The 12,500-nt window shown below is 46.8% G+C and overlaps 1 protein-coding gene across 1 annotated transcript in view; it reads right to left on the bottom strand.

Moving 5' to 3' along the window:
- The window catches only part of LOC311428723 (uncharacterized protein), a gene marked incomplete at its 5' end in the record, with an annotated part of 14,093 nt that extends 4,215 nt beyond the window's left edge, over positions 1-9,878 (bottom strand). The window contains one exon of the mRNA XM_084540038.1: positions 9,819-9,878. Within this exon, the coding sequence (XP_084396164.1) occupies positions 9,819-9,878 (60 nt within the window). The remainder of the gene's footprint in view (positions 1-9,818) is intronic.
- Positions 9,879-12,500: the final 2,622 nt, after the last annotated feature.

Genomic DNA, 12,500 nt, shown 5'->3' with positions numbered 1-12,500 from the left:
CGGGTTTTGATGCCGAGTCGATCGCTATAATTACGAACGCATAAACCGTCAGACACAGAACTTGGCCTCCCCGCAGCCCAGCGACCGCTCCCTCGGAACTGGCACGAGGGGGCAGCAGGCCTGCACACCCAGCACGGTCTTTTTTGGGAGTAACAACATGATTCCCACAACTACGCTGGAAGAAAGGCAACAATAAAGAAATAAACAGCTAAAGCAAGACATGGTTCTTGCCCAACGTCACGGTGGACCAGGAGATGTGAAGGAGGCTGGGGAGGGGGCGATCAGGGTACAGCCACTGTCCAAGTCTGGCTGCCACCTGCACACAACATGAGGGCCCTCCGGTCTCCCCCCAACAGGCACTTGGAACCCAAAGGAGGGCTGGCCGCCAGCTCGCTACGTTTGCTTTGCTTCTCTCTGTTTTGCTTTGCTCTGCTTTGCTTTGCTCTTGCTGGCACGGTTTTGCTTTTCCATACCTCCTTTCCTCTGCTGTTCTTGCCCCTGCTTTGCCTCAGAGTGTTTTGCTCTTTCTCTCCTGAAAATACTTTGCATTTCCTTGTGCTACTTTCCTTTGCTTTGCTTTTCCTTGCTCTGCTTTGCCTTCCCTGGCCTTGCTTTGTTTTGCTTTATCAGGCCATGCTTTCCTTGGTTTAGCTTTGCTTTATAGACCTGGCACTGCTTTGCTTTTCCTACCCGTGCTGTGCTTTGCCTTGCCTCAAAGTGCTTTGCTTTCCTTTGTTTGCTTTGTCCTCCCTGGTTATGCTTTGCTTTTCCTGGTGCTACTTTCCTTTGCTCAGCTTTGCCTTCCCTGGCCGTGCTTTGTTTTGCTTTACGGGGCCACGCTTGCCTTTTTTTACCTTTGCCTTGCTCTCTTTTGCCTCACCTGCTCCTGCTCTCACTTCCATTTTCAGGCCATGCTTACCTTTGTTTTGCTTTACTTTGTATTCCTGGCATTGCTTTGCTTTTCCTTTTGCTACTTTCTTTTGTTCTGCTTTGCCTTGCCTGGCCATGTTTTCCTTTGCCTAGCTTTGTATTCCTGGCATTGCTTTGCTTTTCCTTCTCTGCTCTGCTTAGCTTCTCTTAACCCTGCTCTGATTTGCCTTACCTTGAACTTTTTCGCTTTGTTGTGGTTTTATTTATTTTTTGATTGTTTGTTTGTTTTTATTTTTTTTCTCATTAATATTTCTTTTCTTTCTCTTTACCAGCACTGCTTTGCATTTCCTGGTACTACTTTCCTTTGCTCTGCTTTGCCTTCCTGTGCTTTGCCTTCCCTGGCCTTGCTTTGTTTTGCTTTATCAGGCCATGCTTTCCTTGGTTTACCTTTGCTTTACAGACCTGGCACTGCATTGCTTTTCCAAACCATGCTGTGCTTTGCCTTGCCTCAGACTGCTTTGCTGTCCTTTGCTTGCTTTGTCTTCCCTCGTTATGCTTTGCTTTACCTGGTGTTACTTTCCTTTGCTCAGCTTTGCCCTCCCTGGCCTTGCTTTTTTTTTTTTTTTGTGCTTTACGGGGCCATGCTTTCCTTTGTTTGCCTTTGCTTTCCTCTACTTTGTTCTGCTATGCTATGCCTTTCCTGGTCATTCTTTGCATTTTTTTATTATTATTATTTTTTTTTTTATTTATTTGATGTTCATTCCATGCTTTATGTTTTCCTTTTATATCTTTTTCTTGTGTTTTCTCTGGCCGTGCTTTGTTTTCCAGGCCTTGCTTGTCAATGCTTTTCCTTATGCCGCTAGGTCTTTTCCCTAGCAGGGCTTTGCTTTGTCTCGCTCAGCTTTCATCCGCATTGCTCTGCTCTCCTGTGCCGTGCTAGGCTTCCTTTGGAGACCGTCTCGCTGATTTTGCTGCTGAGTCGAATGGTAAATTTATGAACGCATAAACCGTCAGACACAGAACTTGGCCTCCCCGCAGCCCAGCCACTGTCCCCTTGGAACTGGAGGCCGGGTGCAGCAGGCCTGGCCGCCCGACATGGTCCATTCTTTGTCCCCAGCCATGCGGCGAGCCGCCAGGGGACCCCTAACTGCTACTCGTGTGGTGATAGTGTTCAGTGAGAATTTCAACGAGAATAAGTAACTACATGATTCCCACAACTACGCTGGAAGAAATCCACAACAAACAACAACAAAATGTATATAGATATATAAAACCAGCTAAAGCAAGACATGGTTCTTGCCGGCTGTCACAGTGGACTAGGAGCTGTGAAGAAGGCTGAGGAGGGGGCGATCAGGGTCCGGCCACTGTCCAAGTCTGGCTGCCACCTGCACACAACATGGAGCCCTCCGGTCTCCCCCCAACAGACACTTGGAACCCAAAGGAGGGCTGGCCACCAGCTCGCTACATTTTCTTTGCTTCTCTTTGTTTTGCCTTGCTCCGCTTTGCTTTGCTCTTGCTGGCACAGTTTTGCTTTCCCATACCTCCTTTCCTCTGCTGTTCTTGCCCCGGCTTTGCTTTGCTTTGCCTCAGATTCTTTTGCTGTTTCTTTCCTGGCAATGCTTTGCTTTTCTTTGTGCTACGTTCCCTTGCTCTGCTTTGACTTGCTCAGCCTTCCCTTCCCTGGCCATGCTTTCCTTGGTTTACCTTTGGTTTACAGACCTGGCACTGCTTTGCTTTTCCTACCCGTGCTGTGCTTTGCCTTGCCTCGCCTCAAACTGCCTTGCTTTCCTTTGTTTGCTTTATCTTTCCTAGTTATGCTTTGCTTTTCCTGGTGCTACTTTCCTTTGCTCAGCTTTGCCTTCCCTGGCTGTGCTTTGTTTTGCTTTACGGGGCCACGCTTGCCTTTTTTTACCTTTGCCTTGCTCTCTTTTGCCTCACTTACTCCTGCTCTCACTTCCAGTTTCCGGCCATGCTTACCTTTGTTTTGCTTTACTTTGTATTCCTGGCATTGCTTTGCTTTTCCTTTTGCTACTTTCTTTTGTTCTGCTTTGCCTTGCCTGGCCATGCTTTGCTTTGCTTTGCTTTGTATTCCTGGCATTGCTTTGCTTTTCCTTCTCTGCTCTGCTTAGCTTCTCTTAACCCTGCTCTGATTTGCCTTACCTTGAACTTTTTCGCTTTGTTGTGGTTTTATTTATTTTTTGATTGTTTGTTTGTTTTTATTTTTTTCTCATTAATATTTTTTTTTCTTTCTCATAACCAGCACTGCTTTGCATTTCCTGGTACTACTTTCCTTTGCTCTGCTTTGCCTTCCTGTGCTTTGCCTTCCCTGGCCTTGCTTTGTTTTGCTTTATCAGGCCATGCTTTCCTTGGTTTAGCTTTGCTTTATAGACCTGGCACTGCTTTGCTTTTCCTACCCGTGCTGTGCTTTGCCTTGCCTCGCCTCAAACTGCTTTGCTTTCCTTTGTTTGCTTTATCTTTCCTAGTTATGCTTTGCTTTTCCTGGTGCTACTTTCCTTTGCTCAGCTTTGCCTTCCCTGGCCATGCTTTGTTTTGCTTTATGGGGCCATGCTTGCCTTTGTTTAGCTTCGCTCTGCTCTGCTTTGCCTTGCTATGTTTTGCCTTTTCTGGACATGCTTTGCATCTATTTTTTTTTTTGTTCTCATTATTTTTCCTTTTTTTTTTTTTTTTTTAATTTAAATGTTCATTACATTCTTTTGTTTTTCTTTTGGACCTATCTGATGTGTTTTTACAGGCCATGCTTTCCTTTTGCAGGCCCTGGTTGTCACTGCTTTTCCTTATGCCGCTAGGTCTTTTTCTTAGCAGGGTTTTACTCTGTCTTGCTCAGCTTTTATCCGCATTGCTCTGCTCTCCTGTGCTGTGCTAGGTTTCTTTTAGAGACTGTCCCACTGGTTTTACTGGGCTAGCCGCAAGCTCCTTACGTTTGCTTTGCTTCTCTCTGTTTTGCCGTACTCCGCTTTGCTTTGCTCTTGCTGGCACAGTTTTGCTTTCCCATACCTCCTTTCCTCTGCTGTTCTTGCCCCAGCTTTGCCTCAGACTGCCTTGCTTTTGCTTTCCTGGCAATGCTTTGCTTTTCCTTGTGCTACGTTCCCTTGCTCTGCTTTGACTTGCTCAGCTTTCCCTTCCCTGGCCATGCTTTCCTTGGTTTACCTTTGGTTTACAGACCTGGCACTGCATTGCTTTTCCAAACCATGCTGTGCTTTGCCTTGCCTCAGACTGCTTTGCTGTCCTTTGCTTGCTTTGTCTTCCCTCGTTACGCTTTGCTTTACCTGGTGTTACTTTCCTTTGCTCAGCTTTGCCCTCCCTGGCCTTGCTTTTTTTTTTTTGCTTTACGGGGCCATGCTTTCCTTTGTTTGCCTTTGCTTTCCTCTATTTTGTTCTGCTATGCTATGCCTTTCCTGGTCATGCTTTGCATTTTTTTTTTTTTATTATTATTATTTTTTATTTATTTGATGTTCAATCCATGCTTTATGTTTTCCTTTTATATCTTTTTCTTGTGTTTTCTCTGGCCGTGCTTTGCTTTTCTAGGCCGTGCTTGTCATTGCTTTTCCTTAGGCCGCTAGGTCTTTTCCCTAGCAGGGCTTTGCTTTGTCTCGCTCAGCTTTCATCCGCATTGCTCTGCTCTCCTGTGCCGTGCTAGGCTTCCTTTGGAGACCGTCTCGCTGATTTTGCTGCTGAGTCGAATGGTAAATTTATGAACGCATAAACCGTCAGACACAGAACTTGGCCTCCCCGAAGCCCAGCCACTGTCCCCTCGGAACCGGATTGTGGGGGCAGCCGGCCCGGCCGCCCGACATAGTTCATTCTTTGTCCCCAGCCATGCGGCGAGCCGCCAGGGGACCCCTAACTGCTGCTCGTGTGGTGGTAGTGTTCAGTGACAATTTCAACGAGAATAAGTAACTACATGATTCCCACAACTACGCTGGAAGAAATCCACAACAAACAACAACAAAATGTATATAGATATAAAACCAGCTAAAGCAAGACATGGTTCTTGCCGGCTGTCACAGTGGACTAGGAGCTGTGAAGAAGGCTGAGGATTGGGCGATCAGGGTCCAGCCACTGTCCAAGTCTGGCTGCCACCTGTACACAAAATGGAGGCCCTCCGGTCTCCCCCCCACAGACACTTGGAACCCAAAGGAGGGCTGGCCGCCAGCTCGCTACATTTTCTTTGCTTCTCTTTGTTTTGCCTTGCTCCGCTTTGCTTTGCTCTTGCTGGCACAGTTTTGCTTTTCCATACCTCCTTTCCTCTGCTGTTCTTGCCCCGGCTTTGCCTCACGTTGTTTTGCTTTTGCTTTCCTTAAAATGCTTTGCATTTCCTTGTGCTACGTTCCTTTGCTCTGCGTTGACTTTCTCAGCCTTCCCTTCCCTGGCCATGCTTTCCTTGGTTTAGCTTTGCTTTATAGACCTGGCACTGCTTTGCTTTTCCTATCCGTGCTGTGCTTTGCCTTGCCTCGCCTCAAACTGCCTTGCTTTCCTTTGTTTGCTTTGTCTTCCCTGGTTATGCTTTGCTTTTCCTGGTGCTACTTTCCTTTGTTCAGCTTTGCCTTCCTTGGCCGTGCTTTGTTTTGCTTTACGGGGCCATGCTTGCCTTTTTTTACCTTTGCTTTGCTCTCTTTTGCCTTCACCTGCTCCTGCTCTCACTTCCATTTTCAGGCCATGCTTACCTTTCTTTTGCTTTACTTTGTATTCCTGGCACTGCTTTGCTTTTCCTTTTGCTACTTTCTTTTGTTCTGCTTTGCCTTGCCTGGCCATGCTTTGCTTTGCTTTGCTTTGCCTTGCTTTGTATTCCTGGCATTGCTTTGCTTTTCCTTCTCTGCTCTGCTTAGCTTCTCTTAACCCTGCTCTGATTTGCCTTACCTTGAACTTTTTCGCTTTGTTGTGCTTTTTATTGCTGATTTTTTTTTTGGTTTTGTTTTATTTATTTATTTATTTATTTATTTATTTATTTTCACTTCTTTCTCTTTCCCAGCACTGCTTTGCTTTTCCTGGTGCTACTTTCCTTTGCTCAGCTTTGCCTTCCCTGGCCGTGCTTTGTTTTGCTTTATAGGGCCGTGCTTGCCTTTGTTTAGCTTCGCTCTGCTCTGCCTCGCCTTGCTATGTTTTGCCTTTTCTGGACATGCTTTGCATCTATTTCTTTTATTATCATTATTATTTATTTATTTATTTATTTTTCTTTAAATGTTCATTACATTCTTTTGTTTTCCTTTTGGACCTATCTGATGTGTTTTTACAGGCCGTGCTTTCCTTTTGCAGGCCCTGGTTGTCACTGCTTTTCCCTATGCCTAGCAGGGCTTTTCCTTAGCAGGGTTTTACTCTGTCTTGCTCAGCTTTTATCCGCATTGCTCTGCTCTCCTGTGCCGTGCTAGGCTTCTTTTGGAGACCGTCTCACTGATTTTGCTGCTGAGTCGGTTGGTAAATTTATGAACGCATAAACCGTCAGACACAGAACTTGGCCTCCCCGCAGCCCAGCCACTGTCCCCTCGGAACCGGATTGTGGGGGCAGCAGGCCCGGCCGCCCGACATGGTTCATTCTTTGTCCCCAGCCATGCGGCGAGCTGCCAGGGGACCCCTAACTGCTGCTCGTGTGGTGGTAGTGTTCAGTGAGAATTTCAACGAGAATAAGTAACTACATGATTCCCACAACTACGGTGAAAGAAATCCACAACAAACAACAACAAAATGTATATAGATATAAAACCAGCTAAAGCAAGACATGGTTCTTGCCGGCTGTCACAGTGGACTAGGAGCTGTGAAGAAGGCTGAGGAGGGGGCGATCAGGGTCCAGCCACTGTCCAAGTCTGGCTGCCACCTGTACACAAAATGGAGGCCCTCCGGTCTCCCCCCCACAGACACTTGGAACCCAAAGGAGGGCTGGCCGCCAGCTCGCTACGTTTTCTTTGCTTCTCTTTGTTTTGCCTTGCTCCGCTTTGCTTTGCTCTTGCTGGCACAGTTTTGCTTTCCCATACCTCCTTTCCTCTGCTGTTCTTGCCCCGGCTTTGCCTCACGTTGTTTTGCTTTTGCTTTCCTTAAAATGCTTTGCTTTTCCTTGTGCTACGTTCCTTTGCTCTGCGTTGACTTTCTCAGCCTTCCCTTCCCTGGCCATGCTTTCCTTGGTTTACCTTTGCTTTATAGACCTGGCACTGCTTTGCTTTTCCTATCCGTGCTGTGCTTTGCCTTGCCTCGCCTCAAACTGCCTTGCTTTCCTTTGTTTGCTTTGTCTTCCCTGGTTATGCTTTGCTTTTCCTGGTGCTACTTTCCTTTGTTCAGCTTTGCCTTCCTTGGCCGTGCTTTGTTTTGCTTTACGGGGCCATGCTTGCCTTTTTTTACCTTTGCTTTGCTCTCTTTTGCCTTCACCTGCTCCTGCTCTCACTTCCATTTTCAGGCCATGCTTACCTTTCTTTTGCTTTACTTTGTATTCCTGGCACTGCTTTGCTTTTCCTTTTGCTACTTTCTTTTGTTCTGCTTTGCCTTGCCTGGCCATGCTTTGCTTTGCTTTGCTTTGCCTTGCTTTGTATTCCTGGCATTGCTTTGCTTTTCCTTCTCTGCTCTGCTTAGCTTCTCTTAACCCTGCTCTGATTTGCCTTACCTCGAACTTTTTCGCTTTGTTGTGCTTTTTATTGCTGGTTTTTTTTTGTTTTATTTATTTATTTATTTATTTATTTATTTATCTATTTATTTATTTTCACTTCTTTCTCTTTCCTGGCACTGCTTTGCTTTTCCTGGTGCTACTTTCCTTTGCTCAGCTTTGCCTTCCCTGGCCGTGCTTTGTTTTGCTTTATAGGGCCGTGCTTGCCTTTGTTTAGCTTCGCTCTGCTCTGCCTCGCCTTGCTATGTTTTGCCTTTTCTGGACATGCTTTGCATCTATTTCTTTTATTATCATTATTATTTATTTATTTATTTATTTTTCTTTAAATGTTCATTACATTCTTTTGTTTTCCTTTCGGACCTATCTGATGTGTTTTTACAGGCCGTGCTTTCCTTTTCCAGGCCCTGGTTGTCACTGCTTTTCCCTATGCCTAGCAGGGCTTTTCCTTAGCAGGGTTTTACTCTGTCTTGCTCAGCTTTTATCCGCATTGCTCTGCTCTCCTGTGCCGTGCTAGGCTTCTTTTGGAGACCGTCTCACTGATTTTGCTGCTGAGTCGGTTGGTAAATTTCTGAACGCATAAACCGTCAGACACAGAACTTGGCCTCCCCGCAGCCCAGCCACTGTCCCCTCGGACCCAGCGCGTGGGGGCACTAGGCCTGGCCGCCCGACATGGTCCATACTTTGTCCCTAGCCATGCGGCGAGCCGCCAGGTGGGCCACGCTGCTAGTTGTGTGTGTGAGGTTCTCAGAGACAGTAAGTAACTACATGATTCCCACAACTACGGTGAAAGAAATCCACAACAAACAACAACAAAATGTATATAGATATAAAACCAGCTAAAGCAAGACATGGTTCTTGCCGGCTGTCACAGTGGACTAGGAGCTGTGAAGAAGGCTGAGGATTGGGCGATCAGGGTCCAGCCACTGTCCAAGTCTGGCTGCCACCTGTACACAAAATGGAGGCCCTCCGGTCTCCCCCCCACAGACACTTGGAACCCAAAGGAGGGCTGGCCGCCAGCTCGCTACGTTTTCTTTGCTTCTCTTTGTTTTGCCTTGCTCCGCTTTGCTTTGCTCTTGCTGGCACAGTTTTGCTTTCCCATACCTCCTTTCCTCTGCTGTTCTTGCCCCGGCTTTGCCTCACGTTGTTTTGCTTTTGCTTTCCTTAAAATGCTTTGCTTTTCCTTGTGCTACGTTCCTTTGCTCTGCGTTGACTTTCTCAGCCTTCCCTTCCCTGGCCATGCTTTCCTTGGTTTACCTTTGCTTTATAGACCTGGCACTGCTTTGCTTTTCCTATCCGTGCTGTGCTTTGCCTGGCCTCGCCTCAAACTGCCTTGCTTTCCTTTGTTTGCTTTGTCTTCCCTGGTTATGCTTTGCTTTTCCTGGTGCTACTTTCCTTTGTTCAGCTTTGCCTTCCTTGGCCGTGCTTTGTTTTGCTTTACGGGGCCATGCTTGCCTTTTTTTACCTTTGCTTTGCTCTCTTTTGCCTTCACCTGCTCCTGCTCTCACTTCCATTTTCAGGCCATGCTTACCTTTCTTTTGCTTTACTTTGTATTCCTGGCACTGCTTTGCTTTTCCTTTTGCTACTTTCTTTTGTTCTGCTTTGCCTTGCCTGGCCATGCTTTGCTTTGCTTTGCTTTGCCTTGCTTTGTATTCCTGGCATTGCTTTGCTTTTCCTTCTCTGCTCTGCTTAGCTTCTCTTAACCCTGCTCTGATTTGCCTTACCTCGAACTTTTTTGCTTTGTTGTGCTTTTTATTGCTGTTTTTTTGTTTTATTTATTTATTTATTTATTTATTTATTTATTTTCACTTCTTTCTCTTTCCTGGCACTGCTTTGCTTTTCCTGGTGCTACTTTCCTTTGCTCAGCTTTGCCTTCCCTGGCCGTGCTTTGTTTTGCTTTATAGGGCCGTGCTTGCCTTTGTTTAGCTTCGCTCTGCTCTGCCTCGCCTTGCTATGTTTTGCCTTTTCTGGACATGCTTTGCATCTATTTCTTTTATTATCATTATTATTTATTTATTTATTTATTTTTCTTTAAATGTTCATTACATTCTTTTGTTTTCCTTTTGGACCTATCTGATGTGTTTTTACAGGCCGTGCTTTCCTTTTCCAGGCCCTGGTTGTCACTGCTTTTCCCTATGCCTAGCAGGGCTTTTCCTTAGCAGGGTTTTACTCTGTCTTGCTCAGCTTTTATCCGCATTGCTCTGCTCTCCTGTGCCGTGCTAGGCTTCTTTTGGAGACCGTCTCACTGATTTTGCTGCTGAGTCGGTTGGTAAATTTCTGAACGCATAAACCGTCAGACACAGAACTTGGCCTCCCCGCAGCCCAGCCACTGTCCCCTCGGAACCGGATTGTGGGGGCAGCAGGCCCGGTCAACCAACAAGGTCCATTCTTTGTCCCCAGCCATGCGGCGAGCCGCCAGGGGACCCCTAACTGCTGCTCGTGTGGTGATAGTGTTCAGTGACAATTTCAACGAGAATAAGTAACTACATGATTCCCACAACTACGCTGGAAGAAATCCACAACAAACAACAACAAAATGTATATAGATATATAAAACCAGCTAAAGCAAGACATGGTTCTTGCCGGCTGTCACAGTGGACTAGGAGCTGTGAAGAAGGCTGAGGAGGGGGCGATCAGGGTACAGCCACTGTCCAAGTCTGGCTGCCACCTGTACACAAAATGGAGGCCCTCCGGTCTCCCCCCCACAGACACTTGGAACCCAAAGGAGGGCTGGCCACCAGCTCGCTACATTCACTCTGCTTCTCTTTGTTTTGCCTTGGTCTGCTTTGCTTTGCTCTTGCTGGCACAGTTTTGCTTTTCCATACCTCCTTTCCTCTGCTGTTCTTGCCTCAGATTGCTTTGCTTTTTCTCTCCTGGAAATGCTGTGTTGTTCCTTGTGCTACTTTGCTTTGCTTTGCTTTGCTTTGCTTTGCTTTGCTTTGCTTTGCTTTGCTTTGCTTTGTTTTGCTTTTTCTTTCCTCAGCCTGCTACGTTTTTACTTGTGCGGTCATGCTTTATTTTTTATTTCTTTGCTTCGTATTCCTGTCAGTGCTTTGCTTTCCCTTCTCTGCTCTTCTGGACCTTTCTTAGCCTCGCTGTGCTTTGCTTTGCCTCAAAGTGCTTTCTTTCCTTGGCTTTCCCTTTCGTGGCACCGCTTTGTTTTTCCCTGTGCTCCTTTCCTTAGCTTTGCTGTCTTTATGAATGCATAAAGAAGTTCATGAAACTTGTTTCTGAACACACAGAAAAGTTAGCCGGCCCGCAGCCCGGCAGCTGTCCCCTCGGAGCTGGCGGGCACGGACAGGGATCTGGCTACCGGGCCAGGTCTATTTTGTTGCCCACCGTTGTCCGGAGAGCCAGCAGGTGGGCTCCGTTGCTATTCGTCTGGGGAGGGGTGTGGGTTGAGAACAACAATCAATAACTACTCGATTCCTAAAACGAAAGGGGGAAACAGACGGAGAAGACTATTATTATTCCTACTTCTACTATTTGTATTACGTTTTAATGATATTTATTTCTATTACTATTTAATACTTTTATTTCTAATAACTTTTTCGTAGTATATAATAATAGCATTATTGTTATCGTTGTTGTTATTATTATTATTATTATTATTATTATTATTATTAATTTATATAACGATAAGCAGCTAAAGCAAAGCAGCCAGGCAGCCAGCCAAACTGAGTGGCACAGGTGGGGAGCCGTTCGCGGCCGAGCAGGAGCCTCTGACGTCAGAGCGAGAGCGAGAGGCGGCCCGAGGCAACCGGGGGCCGCTGCCACACCCTGGCCTTCTCAAACGCCCAGCTCCCCGTAAGCCAGCAACGGGCCCCTTTTCCTCTGGGGTGGGTGGGGGGTGCGATTTCGACTGACGCTAAGTTAACTCCGCATTTTGTTTTGGCAGCACCGTTTTGCTTTGCTTTGTGCTTTCCCTGGCCCTGCGTTGCTTCGCTTCGCTTTGTATTCAAGGTACTGCTTCGCTTTTCCTGGCCCTGTTTTACTTTGGATTTTCTCTTGCTGACCGTGCTTTGCTTTTCCTGGCCTCGCTTTGTTGCGTTTTGCTTGACTTTGTATTCGTGACACCGCTTTTCTTTCCCTGGACCTCCTTTGCTTTGGTTTTTCTCGCCCTTCTTTGCTTTGCTTTTGCTGGTCCTGCCTCGCTTTGTTTTGCTTGACGTTGTATTCAAGACACCGCTTTTCTTTTCCTGGACCTCTTTTGCTTTGGTTTTTCTCGCCTTTCTTTGTTTTGCTTTTGCTGGCCCTGCCTTGCTTTGTTTTGCTTGACGTTGTATTCAAGATACCGCTTTTCTTTCCCCCACCCCCCAGGAAATCCTTAGCTTAGTTTTTTTTTTGTTTGTTTGTTTTTCCCCACCCTTCTTTGTTTTGCTTTTGCTGGCCCTGCCTTGCTTTGCTTTGCTTTACTTTGTATTCGTGACACCACTTTTCTTTTCCTGGACCTCTTCTGCTTTGGTTTTTCTTGCCCTGCTTGGCTTTGCTTTTCCTTTTGCCTCTTTCTTTTCCCTAGCAGGGCTTTGCTTTGTCTCGCTCTGCTTTGCGTTGCATTGCTCAGCTCTGCTTTGCCGTGCTAGGTAGGCTTCTTTGGCAGACCGTCGCACCGATTTGGGCGACGAGTCGATCGGTGTATTTATGAACGCATAAAGCCTCAGGCGCACACCGTGGCCTCCCTCCCCGCAGCCCGACGACTGTCCCCCGGGAGCTGGAGGGTGGCGACAGGAAGCCTGGCCACCCACCCAGCATGGTCTATTCCTCATCCCCCGCTGTCCGGCGAGCCGCCAGGTGGGTCCCGCTGCTGCTGTTCGTCTGGGGACGGGCTTGGGTGAGGTTTTTTAGGACGATAAGCGACATTACACGATTCCCAATGATTTGGGTTCGTTTTGCTTTGCTTTCCTTTTCCTCGCTTTACTTATCGTCGCTCTTCCCCGCTTTGCTTTTCCCGCACCTGCTTCGACATGCTTTCCTTAGAGCTGCATCTTTCTGGGGGGTTTTGGTTTGTATTCCCGGCACCGATTTC

Source organism: Aythya ferina, assembly GCF_964211825.1.
Source record: "Aythya ferina genome assembly, contig: HAP1_SCAFFOLD_126, whole genome shotgun sequence".
NCBI classification, from domain to species: Eukaryota; Metazoa; Chordata; class Aves; order Anseriformes; family Anatidae; genus Aythya; species Aythya ferina.
Note: the sequence above shows the minus strand (reverse complement) of the source record. Positions and strands in the feature narration are given on the sequence as shown.